Source organism: Prinia subflava, chromosome 10, assembly GCF_021018805.1.
Source record: "Prinia subflava isolate CZ2003 ecotype Zambia chromosome 10, Cam_Psub_1.2, whole genome shotgun sequence".
Classification (NCBI taxonomy): Eukaryota; Metazoa; Chordata; class Aves; order Passeriformes; family Cisticolidae; genus Prinia; species Prinia subflava.
Window position 1 is genome coordinate 13911664 of NC_086256.1, and position 23429 is coordinate 13935092.

The 23429-nt window shown below is 40.0% G+C and overlaps 1 protein-coding gene across 2 annotated transcripts in view; it reads left to right on the top strand.

The window, feature by feature from the left end:
* Positions 1 to 2565: 2565 nt before the first annotated feature.
* PRKACB (protein kinase cAMP-activated catalytic subunit beta) overlaps positions 2566 to 23429 on the top strand; it is a 64387-nt gene continuing 43523 nt past the window's right edge. The window contains exon 1 of one of the 2 annotated variants that reach the window (XM_063407376.1): positions 2566 to 3237. In XM_063407376.1, coding sequence (XP_063263446.1) covers positions 3192 to 3237 — 46 coding nt within the window. In that variant the 5' untranslated portion in view covers positions 2566 to 3191. Of the gene's footprint in view, positions 3238 to 3337; positions 3891 to 23429 lie in introns of those variants that run through there. The other variant, XM_063407379.1, reaches the window with a different exon arrangement.

Below are 23429 nucleotides of genomic sequence, written 5' to 3' on the forward strand. Positions count from 1 at the left end.
CAGAATGATTGTGGAGTGAAAGGATATGTGGCTCCAGAAGTAATTACCATATGAACAGGTGATTTCTATTAAAACCACCTGGGAGTCCTTAATCTAGAAGAAATTTATCCTTTTTGTCCTCAAATGACCCTCTCATTTTTAGTTCTAAGTCTAGGTAGGGTAAAATATGTGAGTTTCATGAGGGAACTATATGTCTGATATAGAGCTTTAGGCTTTATCAGAATGAAGGACAGGTCTTGCTAGGATATTCCTAATTGATAGTTCCCAACAAATATGCAAAAAACATGGAAAACTTGCTGAGAGTTATTGAAACACCGTCATCAAATCCATAGTTCTAGAACTGCTGAGTTGACTTTCTTAGAGTATATTTTTTAAAATCTCATCTAGAACAGCAAAACAAATGAAATTTGAATTTTCAGATCAGGCCTTTAGTGAAATATATTTACATACATAAACAGAACATTTTTCATATTTGCATGACTATTTTTTAACCGATTGTGTTGAAAGAAAGAAGACAAAATACTTGTATATAAGCAGTGATATGAGGCATTTCAGCATAGAAAGATTTTATATAAGAAAATTAAGGAAGCTAAAGATTAGGGCTGGAATAAGGGTTGACAGTCTGAATGCTAAGTGATTGTAGACACATAATATCTATAATCATTGGTATGATTTGCAATTAATCAATAATTATAAACTTGTTAATATAGCATAAGATGTGTGAGTAGTGTGAATATGAATACAAACATCCAGCCCTAACTCCTTATTTCTCTTATCTTTGCCTACATGTGTAATGCTAGGACCATGGATATGGTTCATTTAATGTTTCACAGCACTGTTGAATTATATTTTTTGGGTTTCTGATAGAGAGTGTTTGGGTAAAAACATTTGTGCAAACCCATCAGTGCTGCATGTGCATTAAGAGCATGTGGTTATTTGAGGACCAGTGTCATTGCATTGGTGTGCACACACATATACACATATATATATATGGTGCTGGACAAGTATATGTAGGATTTTGCTGGGGTACTTGCCATGACCAGCTGATCCTTGTCCACCAAGACCCAGAGGGCAGTAAAGTCTATTGGACCTTGGTAGATTCCCACATATGCAGCCTTTACAGCATAATTTGCTAGCGTAGGGATAAGCTGTAATGCCAGGAATATGTTAAAGATGCTGCAGCATATCTCATTTGTTAGGGATGCCACTGCTGTCTTCTCAAGGATATCAAAATGCCTGTCAGCACCTGGATGAAAATCAGCTGACTCAGACTCAATCTGGCCAAAATGAAAATTATTATGGCTGGAGTGGAGAACACATTTAAAACTGGGATAAGATCTTTACTTGAGACATCATCTTCAGATATTTATTTCAATACTACAGCACCTCAGAGTTCTATATTTTGTCATTGTATGAATGGTTGAGATGACAGATGGCAAAAGTACCCTCTCCTTTTCCCGTGCTTAAGTTCTCCTGGTGCAGACCTGGCCATTGCAATCTACATGCCATTCCTTGGCAGAGTGAATTACTGATAACTCGCTGAACCTCTTTTTAAGTGCATAAAGAATGCACAGATTCCAGCTTTGGCAAAATGAGACAGCCCTCTTCAATAGTAACTGCTTCACTGCCCCCAATGGTTTGCAGGTTATAATGTTTGAGTCTTGTTTCTGATGTTCAAAGCAACAGAGACCTGGCTTCCTCAGAGACAGCTTCTTTAATCATAGAAACACAGGTACTCCCCTGAAGTACACAGTATCACACAGGTCAGGATAATGCAAGGGAAAGGTGAAGAAAATCAGAAGAAAATCCCTTAAACTGAAAGTTCATTGATGAAACCTCAACCTACAAAACATCAAGATAATTCAGGTAAGTGTTCCCAAAACTTTGCAGCCATCCAGACAGCCTGTACAACTGTGAAGGGAGGGCACACACTGGCTAGATCTGCCCAGTGTTCCCATACAATGTACTCCACTGCACAGGTTCAGGAAGTGAAAATTTCCTAGAAGTATCTACTTTAGTGTGCACTACTGTATGTGTACAAAATCCTGTTTTATAGTAAGGTAATTCAGTATTAGGCTGTGACAGTGTGTGCCTCACCAGCAGGCAGCCCACGGTGCTGGGAGAGGATTTTGATAGCCCCAGTGAAGGATGGTAGCCAGAACAATTCCTGCAGCCTTGGATAAAGAATGCTGCCAGAAGAGGCTGGGTATCACATACATTGTCCTGGCAGGATATATGCAGTTTGTGATCCATAAGATTAGCACTTCTGCTCTCCACTCTTTCCACTTTAAAGCACATAAAATAGAGCCTTTTTTTGATAAGCATTTCCTTCCAGAGCTCAAACACTCAAAGCGTTTCACATGATAAATATATAAAGAGAGCTATCATCAACTTGAAAGTCACAATACCGCTTGAAAATGTGTAGCTGTAGCTATTTATGATGGGTGGCAGCAAAAGGGGGGGAGGAGAAAAAAAAAAAAACCTCTTTCCTGGCAGCCCGCTTACTTTCTACGGTTTTTTTTCTATAGTCTGGTGAGCCGTGTAAAAACAGTCACTGAACAGGCGGCAAGAGCGAGTTTCCTCCCGCCGACCGCCGGGTGCAGGCCCGGGCCAGTGTCCTCGGGGATGCTCGGGGCCGCGGGGCGGGCGCAGCCGCAGGGCCGCGGCCCGCGCGGCCTCCCGGGGTCACCTTGGGCACAGCGGCCTCGGCCCCGCTGCGGCCGCTGCCCCGCGGGCGGGCCGGGCCTGCCCTGCGGCAGCGGGGGCGCTCCGGGGCCGCCGCCCGCCCCGCCGGGGATGCGGGGGCTGCCGGGGCCCCGGCGGGCACCCGCCGGGGGCACTCGCCGCCGCCGCCCCCCCGAGCCGCTGCCGGGCGGGGGGCGCCGCTCGGGGCTCCCGCAGCCCCTGCCCCGGGCCAGCCCCCGCCCGAGGCGGCGGCAGCGGCCCGGCCGTGGTCGGCTGCGCCCCCGCGGGCGGCGCAGCGGGAGGAGGCGCCGCCCCGGCCGTCATTTCCGCCGAGTGCGGGGCGGGGGAGGGGGCAGAGCGCTCGCCTCCTCCTCCGCGGCGGCCGGAGACACAGAGACCCAGAGCGGGGCCAGGGCAGCTCCGCCGCCGCTGCCGCCGCCGCGCCCGCGGGCCGCGCCGCCCCGCCAGCCGAGCCCGGCCCGGCCCCCGCCCGCCCCGGCCCGGCCATGGGGAACGCAGCTACCGCCAAGAAGGGCAACGAGATCGAGAGCGGTGAGTGAGGGGGACGCGCCGCCGCCGCCTCCGCCCGGCTCCGCTCCCGGAGGAGGGCCCGGGGCCGGGCCTGGCGCGCCCGCCCCGCGTCGCCGCCGCCGCAGGCCCCGCGGCCTCGGGCCGAGCCCCCCGCCCCTACAGGCCCGGCCGCGGCCTGCGCGGCGCCGCGGGGAGCTGGCCCGACCCCGGCCCCGCCGCGGGGCTCGGCGGGCTCGGGAAAACCGGCGGGACGAACCCGCCCGCGGCCGCCGGGCCTCGGCCGCCGCCGGGCCGCGCGTGCGGCTGTCCCGCAGCAGGTGTCCGTCCCCGGTGGAGGAGGAGCCGGCGGCGGGGCCGCGGTGTCGGCGGGCAGGTGTCGGCGCCTCCGCCAGCCTCCATCCTCGCCCCGGCCCGCTCGCTTTCCCCACCCCCGAACACACCCTGCCGGCGGGGGAGGCCGCTCGCCCGCCGCGCTCTGTCTGCGGCGGGAGGGTTTTCATCCCGCTGCGGGGAATGTAGGTCAGAAACTCCCGTGCCCGCCCGGATCGGGCAGCCCCGGTGACCCCGCGGCCGTGCCCGCTCCCCGCGGCGCAGCCCCAGCCCCCAGCGTGTTTACATCGCTCGGGAGCGCGCCCGGAGAGCCCTCGGCACAGCGGTGCTCTCCTGAGCCCTGGGTAAAATGGAAGACAAAAGCATTGATCTGAACTCGTCATGGCAGGGAGCTTTCTGCTGGTGTTTCTGTTCGTTTGTGTGCTTTGTTTTTGTTGTCGTTGTTGCTTTTTCCTTCTGAGTATTTCAGCATAACTTTAAACAATGTAAAGCCCATTCAGTTGTTGGGAAGAAAACCCTAGACTTTTTTTTTTTTTTTTTTTTTTTTTTTTTTTTTTTTTTTTTTTTTTTTTTTTTTTTGCATGTTGACTTACTTCGTTTCTAGTGAAAAACTTCGGGTATGTTTGTGATGGATAAGAGTAAAGACAAGATGTAGTGAGCAGGCAGTTGTGCAAGCTCAGTGTTGTGACAACAATACCCTTTGTTACTGGAAAATCCTAGGGCATTAAAATGGAAAAGAACTTTAAACGTCGAAGTTGGGGGTTTATGGATCTGTTTGAGTTTTTTGTTTGGTTGGTTTTTTTTTGTTTGTTTGTGGGTTTTGTTGTTGTTTGTGTACTTTTTATGTATTTACTGTTGAGGTGTGGGGTGGAACGGGGTAACGCGATTTGCACAGGCCGGGTGCTGCCCACACAGCGTTCTCTGCCTTCCCAGGGACCTGCAGTGGCTGCTTCCAGCTGTGGGAGCAGGGGCTCTGCCTGACCTGCCCACTTCTGATTGTTGATTTCACCTGGCACTTCTGGTGTCTTAGATTTGGATAGTGAAGTCTCAAATGACAGCGAGCTGAGTATTTGACCACTATTGTTTAGTGGTTTTATTTTTTAGTTGAGTGCATTAATTTTGATGGGAAGTATTTTAGCCTAACTGTAAAGATAAGTATGGAGAGGGTGGATTGCTTGAAGTACTTCAGATGACAAAACACTGGATTTTTATTCATAGTAACTGTACTGCTATTAGTCTGTGCAATTAAATAACACTACAGCACACAGTGTTTACTTCCATTCTGATGAATTCTCATATTACAAAATATAGTAATTTTTTAGGTTGCAGAAGGAGTTTCCTTCAGAACCTCTTTCTCTCCTTGTGTTACTGTTTAAAAATGAAATGCTGCTAGAGCCATCAAACTCAGATGTTTAATTATTCAGTATATTTAGAGCAAAAAGCTCTATACTGATACAACTCCTGTAACTAGGAGAAAAAAAATGGTCATCATTGATATACTGCTGGAAAAAAACAGGATTCACTTACCATGGAAGATTGATAATATATGAATACTATGCAACTAATTAATTATGAGAAACAACATTTGGTTTACTGTCAGTGAATGTTGATTGTAGTCTATTCATATGATACATGGCAACTAAAACCTAAAGAAATATAAAATGTAATGGAGCTTTAATATTTCTGAATTGTTTATTTGCTTTGTTGAACTAATTTTGCCTGTTAAGTGTCCTCAGTAGCATGTATTCCAGACTACAGGACACTGAAAATGAAGTTGTTTGAAGGGGTGAAAGAAGAATATCCATCTAAAGGTGATGTTATCCCCTTGATCCATGCATTGAGCTTATGGAATTGTGTGGATCAAGGGCATGCTAAGGTCCCTGGAAGAACAATGAAGGGTAACCCAGCTTCCCCTGATAACTGTACTTACTAGTTCATGAGATGTAATTTGAGACCTCTTGCACTGTCTATGGTCAGCACAGTAAATGCTATTCACCCAACTATGGCACGCACATTCTTCTCATTTATTGTAGCTTTCCATTTACAGTCAAATATCTTTAGTACTTGTAACTTCACTTAGGCAATGAAGTGGAATAAAACCATGAGTATGTGAACACCAGGAGCAGATGAGAGCAGATGTTTTGGAGTATTTCTGGGCTGAAGTTGCAGGTGAATGAAATCTGAGTGGTGGTGGTGGTTTCTTAAGTTGGGTCACCAAAAGAGTGAGTCGGGCTTGTGTAGCAGGGAGGGCAAGATACATTGTATATACAGAAGGTGGAAAAGACAGCTTCAGTGTAGTCTCTTAGGGGTTTGTTTCCATGGCCTTCTGTTCCAGGTTCTCCTAATATGCACTGGATTTTGACTTGTAGGACCAAAACTAAAAGTTGTCCTTTGGTAACAAGAAGCTTCAGGGTTCCAGGTCCATTTTAAACTTTAAGTGCTTTCGTGGTTTTCTACAGGGCACAGCAACCTACAAATTCTGAGGGACTTTTAGAATAGTAATGTAAGTATCTTTCATTTGAAGTCTGGAGAGAGACAACTATCAATTGCTATAAAAGTTACTCTGATTCCTCATCTTAGTATTAATTTAATTATTCTCTTCATTATTTGTTGTGGGTTTTTTTCAGCTGCTCAACTTATAGGAGTTGAGAACTTTTGCAACCTAGAAGTTAAAAATATCAACATGTAGTAAATTACATTTTTGAAAAAGGCCAAAGGGAGTCTTCCTTAACTTGTTGTAATTAATGTGGAAAATGTTAACTTTATTATTATTCATTATCTTGGAATAATTTGTGAAAGTAGCATGAAACATAACTACAACACATCTGAGGTTTAAAAAAAGGTCACATAACTTTTTAGTTCAGCAAGTGAATCTGTTACTTTCAAAATTATTATTGATTTTACACAAAACAGGAATGTTTTGATTTTACCAGAATTACTTTCTAAACTAGAATGAATGTCAGCCCTGCAAAACCATATAGTTTATAGAAAGTTTTGTGTGTGTTTTACTTCAGACACACAACACAATAATAGATTTTTAAAGTAATTACGATGTACGGCTCTGAATTATTTGCCCTATTAGATATGCAAAGGAGTGTCATACATGACAGCAAGAGGTTTGGCTATAATTAATAGTAATCCCACTTGGTGATTTGTTTGTGGTATTTTTGGGTTATTTTGTTTCCCCCATTGTTCATTCCCCTTTTCCCCCCACAGATTCAAGAGTACTTAGGTGTGATGTTGTCTGTTTCTTTGTAACCACCAAACTGCAGGAGAGACCAGGTGATTAGAATACACTCTTTAGGGACTGGGAGATTTGTAAACTTTCTCTTCTTCCAGTAGTTCTTGATCATGTGGGCTTGGCTTCTGAATTTTATTGGCTGGGATTCAGATGGTCTTTGCTGCTTTTTTCAGTGGCAGTATATGGTAGCAAATTGCTCGTATGTAAAATTTCCTTTTAAAATACATTTTGATTTTCAAAGCATAATTCTGTGCTTGTGTCTCCTTACCTAGTTGCCAGATCTCCGGTTCTATTAATCCAGCATGATTTTACTAACTTTGACTTCCGTGGTCTTTAAATAGCCAAGTACAGCATGTGTGATGTGTATTCTGCATGTGAGTTTTATGTTCATTCACTCCTCCTTCTCCTCAAAGTGTTCCCTACCGTATCTTCAGTATGACAGAATTCCCATTATAGTCAATTCTTTGCTTTTTAACTCTTATAATTATTCTTTAAGTAGTGCTCCTTTGAAGTGTGCTTGACAGGAAGATGCAGCCTTCTACTTTTCCCAGTAGATTTTAACCTCCTCTGGGTACATTTCTTATGTGTATTCACTGCTGGGTCACTCTGTTGTATTTTCTTGCTGAAGACCAGGAGAGACCACAAGTGTATTTCTTTTTAAGACTAGATGAGGCACGGCTCTATCACTGCTGACCTTGGTTAGATTAAAATTGGTGAAGTAGAGGTGAAAAGCTCTGTATCCATTGCTATCCCAAGGTAACTGATTCCCTGTTACTTTTCCAGAGACTCTTGCCTGAGTGTTTTTGATCAGAGTGTAGTTTCATTCAACAGAGAGTGTCTTTTTTCTTTTGCTCGTTATGTAATTTTGAGATGGGTATCTTTTGGAGCCTTGTTCTTGGATCAGAACATCAGCTAAAATATGTATTGTATAAAGAGCAATTAACAATATATATTGGAGTGATGCTGGAATGGTCTACATGAATAGCACCTTTAAACAATGCATGTAAAGCATCTTTCCTGCTATGTTGGGGTTGTATCATCTATTAATCAGGTAGGTTTCAACAATAAGAAAATAAAAAATACTTGCTGAAGTTGTAATTACTTGAAGAAATATCTGAAAATCCCTCTGCTGTAATCACCAATGTAAGACTACCAGTATGCACTGTGTGACAAGAGGCACCATCTGAAAATTCTGCTTTAATTAAAAACAAAATGCTTATTCACAGCTTGGACTAGCAAAGAGAGAGGTTATCACTCATTAAAGACAGCCACATGGTAGCATAACAAAAGGTCAGAAGGGCCTCCAAGTGATAAATTGGTTTGTATTTATCTGTTGTGGTTCAGACTACTTTAAAGACGGAGTATTTTAAATTACTTGGCATTCCCTCCTTGCTGGGTTTGTTTAGTATTTGTTCATCTACCCATCCACTTTCGTAGAAGTGACATAATCAAAAGTAATATCTTGAATAATGCTGGGATTTCTCATATTCTTTCAAGTCACTTTTTCCCTTAGCCCAATCAAGGCAATGCTGTGCTGCAAAAATGAAGCCTCTCTTTGGTACAGGGAGCAGAATGTCAGGATGCAGCAGTGCAGGTTACGGTGTGGAGTGAAGGGCTCTGCTCCATTTCACTCCAGGCTGGCAGGGAGTCTTCTCCAGGTAGTGAAAGTTCTTCTGGAGCTGCCACATCCCTCCTTTGCTCAGAGCTCCTTTGCAAAGGCTGTTGGACAGCTGTCAGATTTTCTGTTTTGCCTGCATCCTTTCTACACATCATAAAGGACTTGTTTGTCCAGATGCTTTTTTTTTTTCTAAACTACAGTGGTTGTTTTAATAAAGAATATTGTTTCTGCTATACAACAGGTGAGTTCCAGATCAGATCTGAGTAGACTGGTTTGTTTTGTTTTATTTAATCAGTGCTTCTAGCATTTAAGCTTGCCAAGTTTTTATTATTAGGAACCTTGAGTCAGTGGGGATTTTCCTTATAAATTTGTGAACTTTAGGGCTAGAACTTGGTAAAAAGTCTACCCTGCAGTGCTGCTCTCAAGCTTTGTCTTTATTTCAGGTGCAAGGTGCTATTTCATAAGCATTTCTGTCATTTGCAGTTCTGCTTTTCTATCCCCTGCCACTTGTTTTCCTGCCTCTGTGCCCTCAAGTGTGCTGGAGTAACTATTTATGAGACAACAAGGTGAACTGAATCTGAGATTGAACTAGGTTAAAAATAACCCTACAGAAAAGGGAAAGCAGAAGGGACTTTAGTTAACCTGGATTTGGCTTTCTGATCCAGTTCACTGCAGCCACACAAGCAGTTGTACCAGGGCAGGCGGGATATGGCACAGAGAAGAGAGGGGATAGCAGGCACTAAATAGGAGCTGCCTGACCTACTGCTGTTGCCAAAAGGAGAGCTGTGGTTTCAGGCTGTACTGCAAGTATTTTCCTACCATAAGCAGTTTCTCTGCTGTGAGGTAGAAATGCTTCCTGGGAAATGGGAAAGAGAACAAAGTAGCAGTGGAGCGCTGAGGAGGTAAGTGAAGTGAGGAATGTGTTGTCTTAGAGTTGCAAAACTAGAAGATAAAATCGCTCTTTTTTTTTTTTTTTTTCTTTTTAAAATTTATTTATTTACTTTATTTTTCTTTTTTTCTTTCTTTTTTTTTTTTTTAACTTTCCCCTTCCATGGTTGGGAAGGGATTACACACATTATATTTCTTTGTGTTATCCTGGTGTTCAGGAAGGCTAGTCATGAACTAGGACCCCATTTTGTTTGTACAAAACCAACATAATTTGTTTTCTGAAACCCACGTGCTCTGTTTTGGAAAATAAGGTGAATGCTGACAGGAAATGAAAGTGAGACTCACAGCAGGAGAATTGGTATACAGCAGTCTCTGGGTGTGCTGTGCAAGGAGCTGAAGGGAGGCACTGCCCAGCCTGTGGTGTTGGGATCAGCAGCGGTAAACAAGAGTCTCTTCAGGGCTCCTTGGAGCCTCTCTCTGGCATCTCCCTTGCTGTTTCTTCCACATCTCAGCAGAATCACATCTGCTAAGAGTAAGGTTTCACACAACAGCTGAGCCCATCTGGTGACTTGCACTGTTGAAAAATCAGGTTTTATTCCTAAACTTTTCACAGGTCACAATTCAAGTATTTCTTCAATCCATTGTTAAAGTCTTTTACATAGGGAGAAAACAATGCAGGTTTTATCTCTTTGGATTATCCATAATTATTTTTGAACACCAAATCAATTCACTGAGGTGTCAGATGGCAAAAGACAGATTCAGAATAAGCACTGAAAGCACAATTGGCAGTGAAATGGTCAGGTGGCAAGAAAGAGGAGTCTATATTTTTTGGCATTGAGCTCTTCAAGACCTCCCCCTGATAACTTCTTGAAAAAATTGTTACTCCAAACTACTTTCTCACCTGTATTTGTTTATAGAAGAAATTACTTCAAGACTTCAAGTTTTTGGTGAGAGGTGTTAGCATCTAGCAGTTGGACATCTAGAGCTATATGAAGGTAGAGAAAAATAGAGCAAAACATTGCTTGTTTCTCTCTACACTTGCCATATGGCTCTTTAAGACAATAGAAATTTAGAAGAGGATTCTTTTTTTTTCTGTTTAAAATTTTCATTTTCTATTTATTTGTTTGTTGGGTTGGGTTGTTTGTTTGTCCATTTTGCTATTCAGAGTAAGAAATATAACAAAGTTTTTATTTCTTCCATTAAATTACTGCCCAGAAGGAAAAGGTGTTTGCTGGCTTCTGATAGAATAAGTTCTGGTACATATTCCTTGTTATACATATAGTAAGGGTTAGGCTAACTTCTTAGCGTTATGCTATGCAGTAAAGGTGTGGAAACGCCTTGGTGTTTGTTTTGTGGGGGTTTTTAAAGCTGCAGTTTTTGTGACTTCAGAATAACCAACCAGTTTCTCCACATTGGGATGTTATCTGTCTGTAGTTTTGAGCAATAATGTTGAGGGTTTCAGAAATATTTTTCAGTAAATCACGAGGCATATAAATACACTCTGCATGTAAGAGTAAATGGGTGTCCAGATTCTGAGAAAGCAAAAATCTTTTCTATGACATAGCTGATCTTTACCGGGGAAAGCCTGATGAGTATTTTGAGCCAAATCCTCCCCTTAGGAAGGGCAGAGAGGTGCTGTTCTACTTGCACTGCTTTTTTTATTTTAGAGAGATACAGTATTTCTGTGATAGACTAACAGTAAAGTAGCAAAATGCCTTACCTGTGTGTCTGTTAAAATGTTGCTAGGTGAGTGAATATGGAAACTGTATAGTAATTTGTAAATGTAATTGTTAGTGTGTTATTCCTCTGCCTCTTGTTAACTTGTATCCTTTTGCTAAACTGCTGTAATATTTAAACAGGGGACATCAGGAACTTTTTGTTTCTTTTATTTTATTCAGGTTAAGCTGCTTCCAGGAAGTACATACTCATTAACATACTGCACTTGCTGCTAGCACTTGTCTGTAAACCCACAGACATCCACAGCTGCCGTGTGGCTCAAGGAATTAAAACAAAGGAAAGTGCATTTTTGGCAAGAAGATGGAAACTTGAAAAATAGAAAAGACTGTTACTTTGCTTGTGCCCAGAACCAGTTTGCTTTTCCCTCTCACAAAATGACATAATTAAGGGTGTATGTACTCTGCTACTTCAGCAGTTGGATTGTTATAGTAATTAAGGTTAGTTTTGATTACTATAACATTAGGCAGTTTGAAATTCTTTGTCTTGTAGCAAGCAGCAATAACAGTTTTATTGTGTATGTAAATTCTGATTGTTAAGCATATGATATTCTAGCTTTACTTTGCACAGGGTGAAATTGTGATTTAACTGCACCAAAGTCTATCATTAAGATAAAGTTTTTAATGCAAATTACCTATATTCAAGCATTCTATTAACTGATCCATAGATTAATGTGGAGGCTGGAGGTTTTGATCAGTGTTTCTCATTGAAAAACAGGGTGGGTGGTGATAGAGAGGAAGAGCATTACATAGCTAAAATCATGCCAAGCCCATGGTTGAAAGATCATGGTATTTTCCTCTAACAGGTGTGATGAAAGGAGATGTTTTCATTAACTAGTTGAGTACTATTTTATATTGGGCAGTTGAGAAAAATTCAGTACCTCAGTTGTGTGTTCCTTGTGAAGCCCTGTGTAGTGAGAAGCACACCCTGCAGCAGCCAGCACTGGAGCTCTGCTGTACTATGGCTTAAGCATTCTAAAGCAGTGGAGTACAACAGTGCATCATGTGTTCAAGCTGGGTTCTCTCCAATGGCTGAAAAATCTACATTGTAGTGGTACGTGTTTACATGAACTGAACTTCAGAGAGAAATTAGGTGCTAGATCTTTTAGCTTAGTATAATGCCTTGAATGAATATCAAATTGCACAACAAGCAAGTTTTGAGATTTGTTTAGGCGTACAGCAACTTCATGGGATGTGGAATTGCCTGGAAGACTGAAGGGGTGTAGTGCTTTGTAGTGGTTCTCAGTGTTTCCCAGTTCTTTTGCAAATTAGCAGGTTTTTTTCCTTTTAATTTCTTGAGGATGAATGATCAGATGCAAAACTGACACTAAAAAAACTGGGCTGCTTTTCACACAGATTGCACTAATACCTAAGAATGTTCAGTTTCTATCTAAATTTGGTCTATTGTTATGACATGCTTACTTCCAAAAAGACTGCTCTTTTGATACTACCTACCTCATCATCCAACTGTTCATTTAATATTCAAATGCAGCATTTAGTTCATTTGCATATTAACTTAGGTTTTTTATATTGAACTCCAAAGTATTACTTTTTTGAACTTCAAATGAATGTGTTCAGAGTTTGGGGTTTTTCAGTTTCAATTAATAGTTTCCATTTTTAAGCAATACTTACTACCATGTGTTGATGATGGACATTAAACACCTTGCATCTAAGGTGAACACTCATGAAAAGTTTGGCAAGGATGGAATGATGTCTATGTGAAGAATTACTATGTAATTGCTATGTAAGTGACATCTTTTGTCTAGAAGCTAGAGGGCATGATCTGTAAAACTGTGTGCCATGGGGAGTGAGGAGCATCCTGTGCTTGCTTGTTCCTTGCCTTTTTTAAGTAACTGATTTGCTTCTACTGGCTTTTTCCTTAGGAAAAATTTATTCCTAATAAAACATTAGAACTCCCCTTGAGAATAAGAAACTACAGAAAATGGAGAAAAAACAGGCAACAGCTGGTAAAAGAAGGAACATGAGTCGAGAAATGTAAAAATGGGGAGGCAAAGGGAGCTCTGAGCAGAGTATGGTTTGGGTCTTGTCCACGTACTGCCATCCTAGGAAAGGGAGATGATGAATGCTTGCCAGAGATGCTCTGCTTGAGGAGGTCAAAATACCACAGGTGTCAGGACATCCTGAAGAGCTTCTTCCACCTGGTTGCAGCTTGGTCAGAGCAGTAGAGTCTCTGATGACGAGATCCTGCATCATGTGGGGTCTTAGAGAGGAAATGTATAAATGTAAAGGTGAACCAAGAGCATCTTAATAAGAAGTTTTGGAGAAGCTGAAGTACAGGTTGCCATTAATCGCACCTGGGCCATGCCATGCATGTGTTCCACCTTATCCCAGAGGGAACTAGCTTTCAGGACCCCAGGCACAGCATTATGGATGTGCTCATATCTTTAATGTGTTTTTCCTGGCTGGGCTCTGGATTTAGCCCAAAGTACAAGCTGATCCACCTGGCATTGTGCCTCTTCTGATGGTAGGAGATCCTGTCCCCTGCTGTCTAGGCAGGGCAAATGGGGAGAAAGTGAAGTATGAGGGCATAATGGAATTTTCCAAGTTGAGGTGTGAGATGAACAGGATGCCATGAAGCCTACCAAAATACTGCATAGGGAGGACATGTACCTCATGGGACAATAATCTTCTGCTGGGGTTACTTTTGCCTTAGTCTTGTAGTTGAGTTCAGCTGTTGCTACAGATGCAGAGAAAACTGCATCTGTAGCAACCCTGACTGTCCTCATGCCAGATGCCCAAAGGTGCATTCTGTGGTTCTGTTCTGGCAGCAGGGCCAGGTATACCTGGCACACTGTATAGTTTCAGCCAGTTCTTGCAGGGGTTTGGGGTGTTGTTGGTTTTTTGGTCTGGGTTCGGGGTTTTGGTTGGTTGGGTTTTTTAATGGACACTGTCTCTAGAAGCTTGGTACTTTCAGGAGCTAAAGTGGTGTTGGTCACTTCAGAAGAGATGGGATTTTTTTGGTGGTTTTGGGGTTTTGTTTTGTGTTTTCTGTTTTTAAGCCGATGCTTGAAATTATGCCACTTATTAAAGAAAAAGGTTTACTGAGTAATTGACAACAGAAATATAGAACATAATTTGGCTAAATAAGTTGTTCTTTTCAACTATAAGACAGTGTTGTATGATGATTTGGTTGAATTTTCAAACTAGTTAAAGCCCCCATTACTTGTCACTGTTACTTCAGAGTTTTTTTCAGGATCTCTTTTAGAAGCAATTCTCTACTGGGCAAGAGTCTTCATAGTAGAACCTGATTTTTGCTGGTGTGATATTTTTGAAAAAACCCAAAATATGTTTGTACTGTCTCCAGCTTGAGGTTTGAGTTTATAATTATGAACCATTCTTCAACTTACTGCTTATGGAGTACTGACATGACCAATTTTCTTTGGCAGTAAAGCAGATTTGAAAAATGCCTGCCCTTATCACCCGTGCTGCTCTGCTCATAGCTACAATTCACTGCTCCTCCTGTGCTGATACACACAAGGACTGCTCTGTGCAGTCTCACTGCAGTGGTTGAGACCCTTGCTCCCACCTGGTGCTGCTGCTTTAACCCTTTATTTCATGGACCTATCTTAAAACACCACCCCACCTTGTGTTGGCCTGATACAAGGGAGAGATCCAAGACAAGGGGGAAATGGTGTTGCAATTTTTGCCCGAAGAAAACACACACACATTTCACTGAAGGGAAGAAGAAAATGCTACTGTTGCATGGGGTTGATATCCCCTTTTAAATAGGTTAACATGAGTTGGTTTTTAATTTGAAGGACTCTGGAGCCTTCCCTTGATCCAGAGGTGCTGCTGACTGACTTTGTAGTGCTATGCATCACCATGCCATTCTCAAATATTATCTGTAAGAGTTGTCCCATTTTTTGCTTACAACTGAGACTAAAATAGTGTTTGTAGCATTTTAGTTCTCTTAAATGTGATTACCCTCGTGGTTGTCAGCACAATTTATTTTGACAAAGTTATCAACAAGATCACCAGCCTTCCTCTTCATATTTTAATTGCTCCAGAATGTATTCAAGTATTTGTTAGGACAAATAAAACTGGAAGATGACTAAAACATACACACTCCTTTTAGATACAGCATGTGAGTAGGGAGTAGCAGGAGGAAGAAGAGATTTACAGAACTGTGCAGCAGCACAATGTGAGATGTGAAAGAATCCAATACCAAAGTTACCCTAAATGGTGTGGTAAAGCTAGAGGTATAAGCATTGGAAATTGAGTATGATCTTTGGCAGGAAAAATGAAGGCATCTCTTGCATTTATCTTTTTTGCAGTTGAACTGAATTCTTGCGCTTAGTGGTGAAGATACTGGTTTTCTGCATCTGCAGAGTGTATTTTTCATTTAAAGTAAAAATAAAGTTCATAGCCTTACTGTCCTTTCTTTCAAAAATAACTTGTGGTAGTTCTGCCTTTCTTTGTGTGAAAATAATTCCAAACAGAAAATAGTAGTTGGCTGGTTTTCCACAGTTCTATTCACAACACTATAATTTTCTCCACCAACTAAATTGACTCATTCATTTCCACTAATACATACAAACTTACTTGTTCTGCTGCCAGTCTTGTTGTTAGGAGGACTTGCCCAAGACACAGTGGCTGAGAAAACAGAGCAGTAGATGTTCAGTATGGAAAGCACGACAGTGCAATCCTTTCACATGCAGTCCCTTCAGACTTGGACACAAATTCTTCACCAGGAGAACTATCAGCCACTGGAATAATCTCCCCAGGGAAGTGGTGGACTCCCCAACAGCAGGACACTTAAATTTCAGCTGGACAGGGTACTGGGCCATCTTGTCTAGGGCATGCTTTTGCCAAGAAAGGTTGGACCAGGTGAGCCTCGAGGTCCCTTCCAACCTGACCTTCTATGATTCTCTGACATGTTGAAGAGAAGCTGAGTAGCAGAGCAAGTCTCTCGAGCTTGGGATTGTTTGATACTTGTGTAGCACTAGAGAGAGATTTATAGAAAGTGACTGCAAGCTGGGAAGGAGACAATAGATAGATGCATTTGTAAGAAATAAAGCCAGGGTGAGAATTTTGATTCCTTTCAAATGGTGTGAACATGGTTGGATAGTCTCAAGAAGGTAAGAGTTATATGAAAAACACTTTTGATTTCTTGTTGAATGCACATTGAATAATGAAAAGGATAGATTTAGTGAGGGAAATACATTTGGGGAAAATGCATGCTTCAGTTGCAAAAGATGAAATATATTCAGTATATGGGTGTAAGCCACAATATTGGCAATTTTCTGAGCCAAAGTAATAGTAAATACTGAAGAAGGAAGGTAAGAGAAAATTAAGAAATACTATTAGTCCCTATTAAGTATTTGTTAAGGATACAGGTATCATCTGTAGCATTATAGCATGAAGAGTATTTTTCCTCTTCCAAAATCCATAAGTACATTAGTGTTATGTGTTTAAAAAAAGAAAAAAGGAATTGTTGAACATGTCTGTTGATGTTACTCCTCTTTGGGACACTTCCTTCTCTGCTGATAAGAGCCCAATGGACCTTTATTGTCCTCCAAGGATATGATGAAATGCTAGATCTCCCTATTTGTGATTGCATCAAGAACTAGTCAATGAAAGGTAGCATTAAATTTTTTCTGATGTTTTGTTACATGGCAGAATGTATTCTCTCATGAAAGATTAAACTGCACATGCTGCTGACCTCTGTTATTGCTTCAGAGGTTCTCATTTCTTTGTGTAGTTGGAGGAGGGTTATCTGAATCAAAATTACTTTCCTGCTGCAGCAGCATCAACTTTGCAGTATCCTATGAGATAGACTATGTTACCACAACAAAACCAGTGTTTCATTTTTATAAATGTACTTACTGGGGTGGTTTCATGGTCTAAACACAGAGTAATTGTCACAGCTTTGGATAATTTAGAACTGAACTTAGAGGACTGCAGTGTGAAGTACTAAAATATTGCACTTAGACATCATTGCAGTTTAAAAAGTACTTCCAGATAATGGTTCTGTTCAAGTACTTCTTCACTGGTGAGAGTATTTAAGAAGGGATGGCAAAATCAGAACAGTTTTGAAAGATGACCTACAAGCAGATATAAATGGTTCTCGAAATTTTTATAATTTAAGAATTGCTAAAATGCAGTCTTAACAGTTGCCTAACATTTATAGATGCTTTATACTGAAGTATGCATACTTCATATATAGATAGAATTCACTTAGCTGAAGGAAGAAGAGCTCAGAACAAGGGCAAGAAGAAATTTTCCTACCATCACGACTAAATGATTTTTCAGGTTGGAGAAAATGAGAAGGATAACAGTTTTAATACAATAAATTTAATTCTACTCTAGGCATTGTTTGTAAACATTTTATTGTATTTTGATGATGATGTTGGTGAGATACATTGGAATTGAAGTTAGGAAAATGGGACAAAATGGTGGTTAATATATCAACAGTTGCATCTTAAAGCATTCATGTGATAGTTTAAAATTCTGTACTATATATGAATATTCTGTGGACATTGTATGTGACATACTAAGGAAAGCAAGTATCAGTTTTTCTTTTTACTGGTAAAGGCACAAAAGAGTGGAGAGGATGCCCAGCTCTTGTTCCATTCCCATCTTAGTCACCAATTTTGATAAAGTGGCCAAAATAAGACACCTATTAAAAGAGAAGGTCTTTTAATATATCATGGGGAGCTTTTTAAAGCAAATGTATTTGATTCATTTATTTAAAAGGAAATAAAGTGTATCTGAAATATTTATCCTCTTAGAATTTTTTTTTTATTTTTCCATTTAAATCTCAGAACGTGTGGGTCATACTGCTATTCCAAATAGCATTAATTTTGATCTGAAGATAATGATGTGTATGTAAGGGCCCCATAAATAGCCCATAAATCATTTGCAGTCTATGGTGGTGGTGTGGTAGCAATATTTTGAATTTGGATGTCCAGTTAAGGATAGAAAAATTTGGACATTTATGTTTATGTTCAAAGTTGATTTTTAAAAATAAAGCCATTAATAGGTAAAGAATTTGCTTTTCTATTGGCACATACTAGCATGGTGCAATTAACATTTTTTTCTTACCTCAGTGAATGTTTTAACCTCACAAGTGCATTTTTAAGAAGACTTTCACTTTAAGAAACAGAAAATCTTTTTAACGTGAAATCTTATGTTCTGGTCCTCTGTTAGGCAATGCAAGTATAGCATTTGCATTAATTCAAGCTACATGTTGCAGTATTACTTGTTGATTTATTAGCAAAGAGAATCTAGCTTAGGAACAAATTTACTTATGAGGTTCAAGACAGTTTGTCTTAATTCAGTGTTTCTGAATTGTAGTACATGTAAGAACATAAAAGACGTAGCTTCTTTGCTGTAGAGTATTTTCTTCATGTTCTTCCCGTTGAGTGATTTTAATGACAAACACTGTTAGGATTCTCACTAAAAGAAAATACTTTCTTGTCAGTGAGAGTTTATACACCATGCATTTGTCTTCTGTTTTGTCTTTTGTCTTCTAAAGTCTGGTATAGAAGGTATTGTGGGCTAGCAAGATTGTCATTCTTCAAATCCTGCACCTGTTCAGGTAATATTTAAAAATGAGAAAGGACATGTACGCCTTGTTGAAACAAGGTGCCATGGGGTGGTTTTTAGTATCTTATATTCCAAGAATATATTTTTATCTCATATTACAGAATAGTTAATTGTTAAATAATAAACAGTGATGACTATTGTGGATTAAAAACTATGCATTTTAATATTTTTAACTACTCAGTATTATTTAAATTTTGCTTTGCTTAGAAGTAAAGGTTACATTATTTGAGTGTCGGTTTTAGTATCTTACTTTGCTTGGTAAGAGTAGAATTATTCAAACACTTCTTATGCTGTCCATTCTTATTATCACATTTATGATATCATAGGCTGAGTAGATTTCTAGTGAAAATGAGGGCTGGAAATGCAACTTTGCTGTTCTTGGTAAATAAACCAAAGAGTCAACCAAAACTCAAACCAGCCAAATTGATGTTTTCAAAATAAAAAAACAGTCAGCTCACCAGTGGAATATTTCAGGAAAGAGAACCTGTGTACCTGTGTGTCATTTGGGGAAGATGAGTGTTGTTCCTGAGGGGAGTCAAAGCCACAGCAAGAATGCCCCAGAGAGAGTTTGAGCAAATAGAGGAAGACGGCCCGTGAAAAACACAGCAAGGCATTTTTTAACTGAGCATGGCTAGAGAAGCCTTGTTATGGACTTCTCACGTTTGTTTCTTTGTATAGGTAGAATTTTATACATTCTTGATAAATACCCAGGGTTGAATCAGGATAATCTGCAGAGAGCAGCATTTCACTTATTTCTGTTCAAGTGATGAGTGGATGATGGAAACAGGTAACCTGCTCAGGTCAAGTAGGTAGCAATGTGCATTTGTGTGAGGAAGGTGGGTTTGGTTGTTTTTTTCTTGACTGGCAGAGCTGTAATGATATGTACTGTCCAAAGGTTCTTGTGCTGTATCACCAAGTTCTTTGCCTTCATTTTATGGTTTAGTGTTTCTGTCAACAGGTCAAGATGTGACTTTTCAGGTGATACATAATTTTCCTTTCTGAGGCAATTAAAAATCAGTATATGCCTTCTCTATAGAAACATCTTCTCAGAGTTTGTGAGCGCACACCACTAGACATAAAATGGGCCACTTTATTTTGCAAAACTGATGCTCTCTTGCTGCTAAGAAAGTTTGTAATTCTTGTGTAAATTTATAAGCTTTAACAAGACTCTAGTGAAGCTATTCCAATTCTGTCAGGCCTCTATTGTCCATAATAAAGAGTCATCTAAAAATGAATTGTTATGGTTATATAGCTCTTATAACAATTGAAGGATTCCTTGCTGAGACAAATTAAAATCAGTCTCATGATGCAGAGGTGAAGGGTTTTATTAAGGAGTTGAACTTATTTCCCTCATTTCTATGTATACTTCTTATGAGTCCTATTGAACTTCTTTCAGATGTAATTAACATACACGAACAGCCCCTCTCTGTTTTTTCATTACACCTTTTTCCCAAGCTGTCTTTCTGCGTAATCTGTTTCAGACAGATTTGTTTTATGTCTCTGTTATTTTCCAATTGGAGTTTTTACAATAGTGCATGCACACATTGCTTTAAACTATTTTCTGTTGAAGTTCTATATGAGTTATTTGATTTGTTACTGACATTAAAGCCATGTAGTGGGTAGAGAATAAAATAAAGCCTCATTTTCCTGCCTGCTTGTTTTCTTCGTATTCTAATAGTTTTTATTTCTCCTTTGTGAAATAGGCACCCAAATACCATTTCATCATTGTAGAGATAAAAAAGCAGCAGTACCTACAGATGAAAATCATGTGGTTTAAGTAACTTGTTCACAGAACAAGGATAGTGTCCACTCTTTTAGGATGGTATTTAGTAGCCTTTGGCAGCAGCTTGTCCTGATGCTGCTAAAGGCTGCTTCCTCCTGCTTCCTCCTGCTTCCAAAGTTCTGTAGAACTTTCAAACGAGCTCAACCAATACATTTCCTTCACTGCCTGATCCTGAGGGAGTGCCAAGATAATTCCATACACTGTTCTGCAGGAAGTGCCAGTCTGTGGAAAACGAATCCATATTTGTATCTGTTGTTACAAAGAATGTGTAAACAAGGGCCATCCAGAGGTTACTAAAAGAATACCAATTCTGACTTTTTTAATGCCTTTGAATGCCAAAGTGTGAAATATAAATAATGTCTTTAAAACATACTTTTCTGTTTGAATTAAGTTACATAGACAAGTATTTGTTTATACAGTTTGAATTGTAAATGTCTTCCTATGAAAAGGCAGTAAATTTTACTAGTCAATTATTGTCTTTATTCATAAATATTCATAATTAGTATGACAACAGGTTGGTAGCAGTTTAGTGGACTTTATCCAGGGTCACTTGAATTCCTGGTTATTATTTTTAGAATGTACAATAAAGCTAAGAGGTCATACGGTAGCTTTTTCAGTGGCATAGTTTGTAGTTTACATATTTTTGTGTTCAAGTTAGAGGAATTTATGAAAAATTCTGGGAAGAAATCAATTTGTATAAATACTATATCAAGTTTAAGAAGACAATTTAGGATCATAAGAAGGGAATGGGAACTGTGATAAGCCTTTGCTTTCTGGAACTCTTAGGGAGTTCTTTTTTCTAAACTCAGAATACTCCTAAAAATCTCATTAGAAGCCCACCCATCAGTGTTTTGTACGAATAACAGAAATGTGTCATGCTCTGGTATCACGGTATGAAAATTGTTTGTAGTTACTATCCAGCTTTTATCCGAGGTCAAACTGCAGTATTTGTTGACCTTCCTACTTAGGCTTGATGCACTGAAAATCTGGGCTGTTAAACTTGGGAGTCATATGATTGTCTAAATCCTTACTTCTCATTCGCGATGTTCCAGAAAAACAAGGCAGAGGCAATGCAATCAGGCTTAACAGTCCTATTGCTTTTAACCCTTTCTGAATTTCTGTTAGGGAAAGTGTAGCTTTTGGGAAAATAATTAGCTTTTTTAATTAGTTGACACTATTAAGCACCTTTCATCTGTACACTGGCAAATAACTGCAAATATTTATTTAAGAATTAGCTCTTTAGAAGACCTAGGCACACAGCAATACATTGAAGTGACTTCTTATAATTACCCTTGCCTTGTAGTAACACTTCTAGTAGCTTAAAAGAATATGTGTGTTGTTCATTTTTTGCCAGTCATACATTTAAATTGACAGTCTGTTACAGAGAGAAAACTATACCTTATTTTATGGCAATTAGTATATCAATTTACTTCACGTTCTCGAAGTGCTTATTAATTTTAGCTCAAAATAGATCAAATGTACCACATGTGACTGCTGTATCATAATACTACATTTCTATTTTTAAACCTAAATGGACTCTGGGAAAGTACTTTGCAAACTTTTGGCTTCCATTGCAGAGCAGGTTTCCCATGTGTTCCTGGGTAAAGTGCCTCCTAATGGGGTCCTGGAGTATCCGTTCGTCTTTCTGGCCCTGTTTCAAGCTTTTATGTTCGTTAGTTAAAAAACCCTGAAACAAAGTCAAGTGAATTGTGTAAATTCTTCTTCAAAATAAGCAAGCTGAGGAAACTTCATCTTCTTCATTTCAGTCCTGAAAATGTTCAGATATTGTAGGGGAAAATTAAATTTATGCTGAAAGTCATGAGCCCAGAATCATATTAATGATATTTTATTTTGGAAATGTTTTCTCTGTGAACTTACATTCAACACCAAAGAAAAAAATATTTGTTTCCCTGTAAGTGATAGGCTTTTCAAAACTTATTAATCTCTTATTAAAAATAATTCTCATATTAAAAATGTCAGCTGTTGGAAAGCAAACAATCTTTACCTTTCTTACTCTGCAGTCATGGAGTCATGGCTCAAAAGTTATGTGTAGGTTAATATTTATTTTGCACTGGCCAACTGGGATCCCTTTATCCCCACTGCATGTGGTCCAAGTTAAATGGTAGGACTTCTCTATCAGTCTCATCTCACCAAATCATCACAGTCATGAAAATGGATAAAGAGTCATCAAGGCAATAAAGAACTTTAGTCATTTCTGGGTTGAAGGCAGCTGTGGAATGCAACAGATGAGTCTTAGGAGAGCAGCTAAAATGTTACTAAACTGTTGGTTTCATGGCTCTGTCAGAGCATGCCGTGGTGTTGTTCACTGATTGTAGCTGGGCTTTTCAGCATTAATGTGTGTAATTGCCACTTGTAGTAATTCAGTCTGAGAGTTACAAAGACAAAAATACCAATGACAAGCAGCACCATAGAGACCAGTATTTAACAACACATCATAAAGGAATATTATTTTGGCAGTCTGAGCTGCATCATAATTTGGGGTGCAAGGGAGTACCCTTAGGTGACAAATGCTATCCATGATAAACTTTGGACGTTTTGATTGCTTAGCCTGTGAGCCAAGGAGCAGAAGTGCTTCTCTGAAGTCATTTTTCATGTTGCAGTCTTGGCTCTGGCTGAAGAGATAGCACCCCAAGGTCAGACTTTTTTGTTTTATTTCATATGAAGACAGCAACATATTAATGATGCTGCAGCCACTAGGTTTTACAGCTTAAATGTCTGAGTCAGTATCTGTAGCAACATCAGATAAAAATGAAGAGTAGCAAAACAAGATCTAGCAAACATTAGGGTTTGAGGAGTTCATTTTCTTAACATGCCCAATGTGCATCTATAGTTTGGTATTCATTTCCTGAGTCAGTTATAGCCAAGTCCTAAGTTGTTAAAATACTGAAGAATATTAAAGAAGTGGGTGTTTCATCTTTCATTTATGCCAGTTGGCAGTCAGTAACTAAATTAAGCTTTCATTTCAGTTTGAGAATTGAAAAGAGTTGAGATAATAAGATTGTGTTAAATCAGTTTTTGTCCTTTGACCTT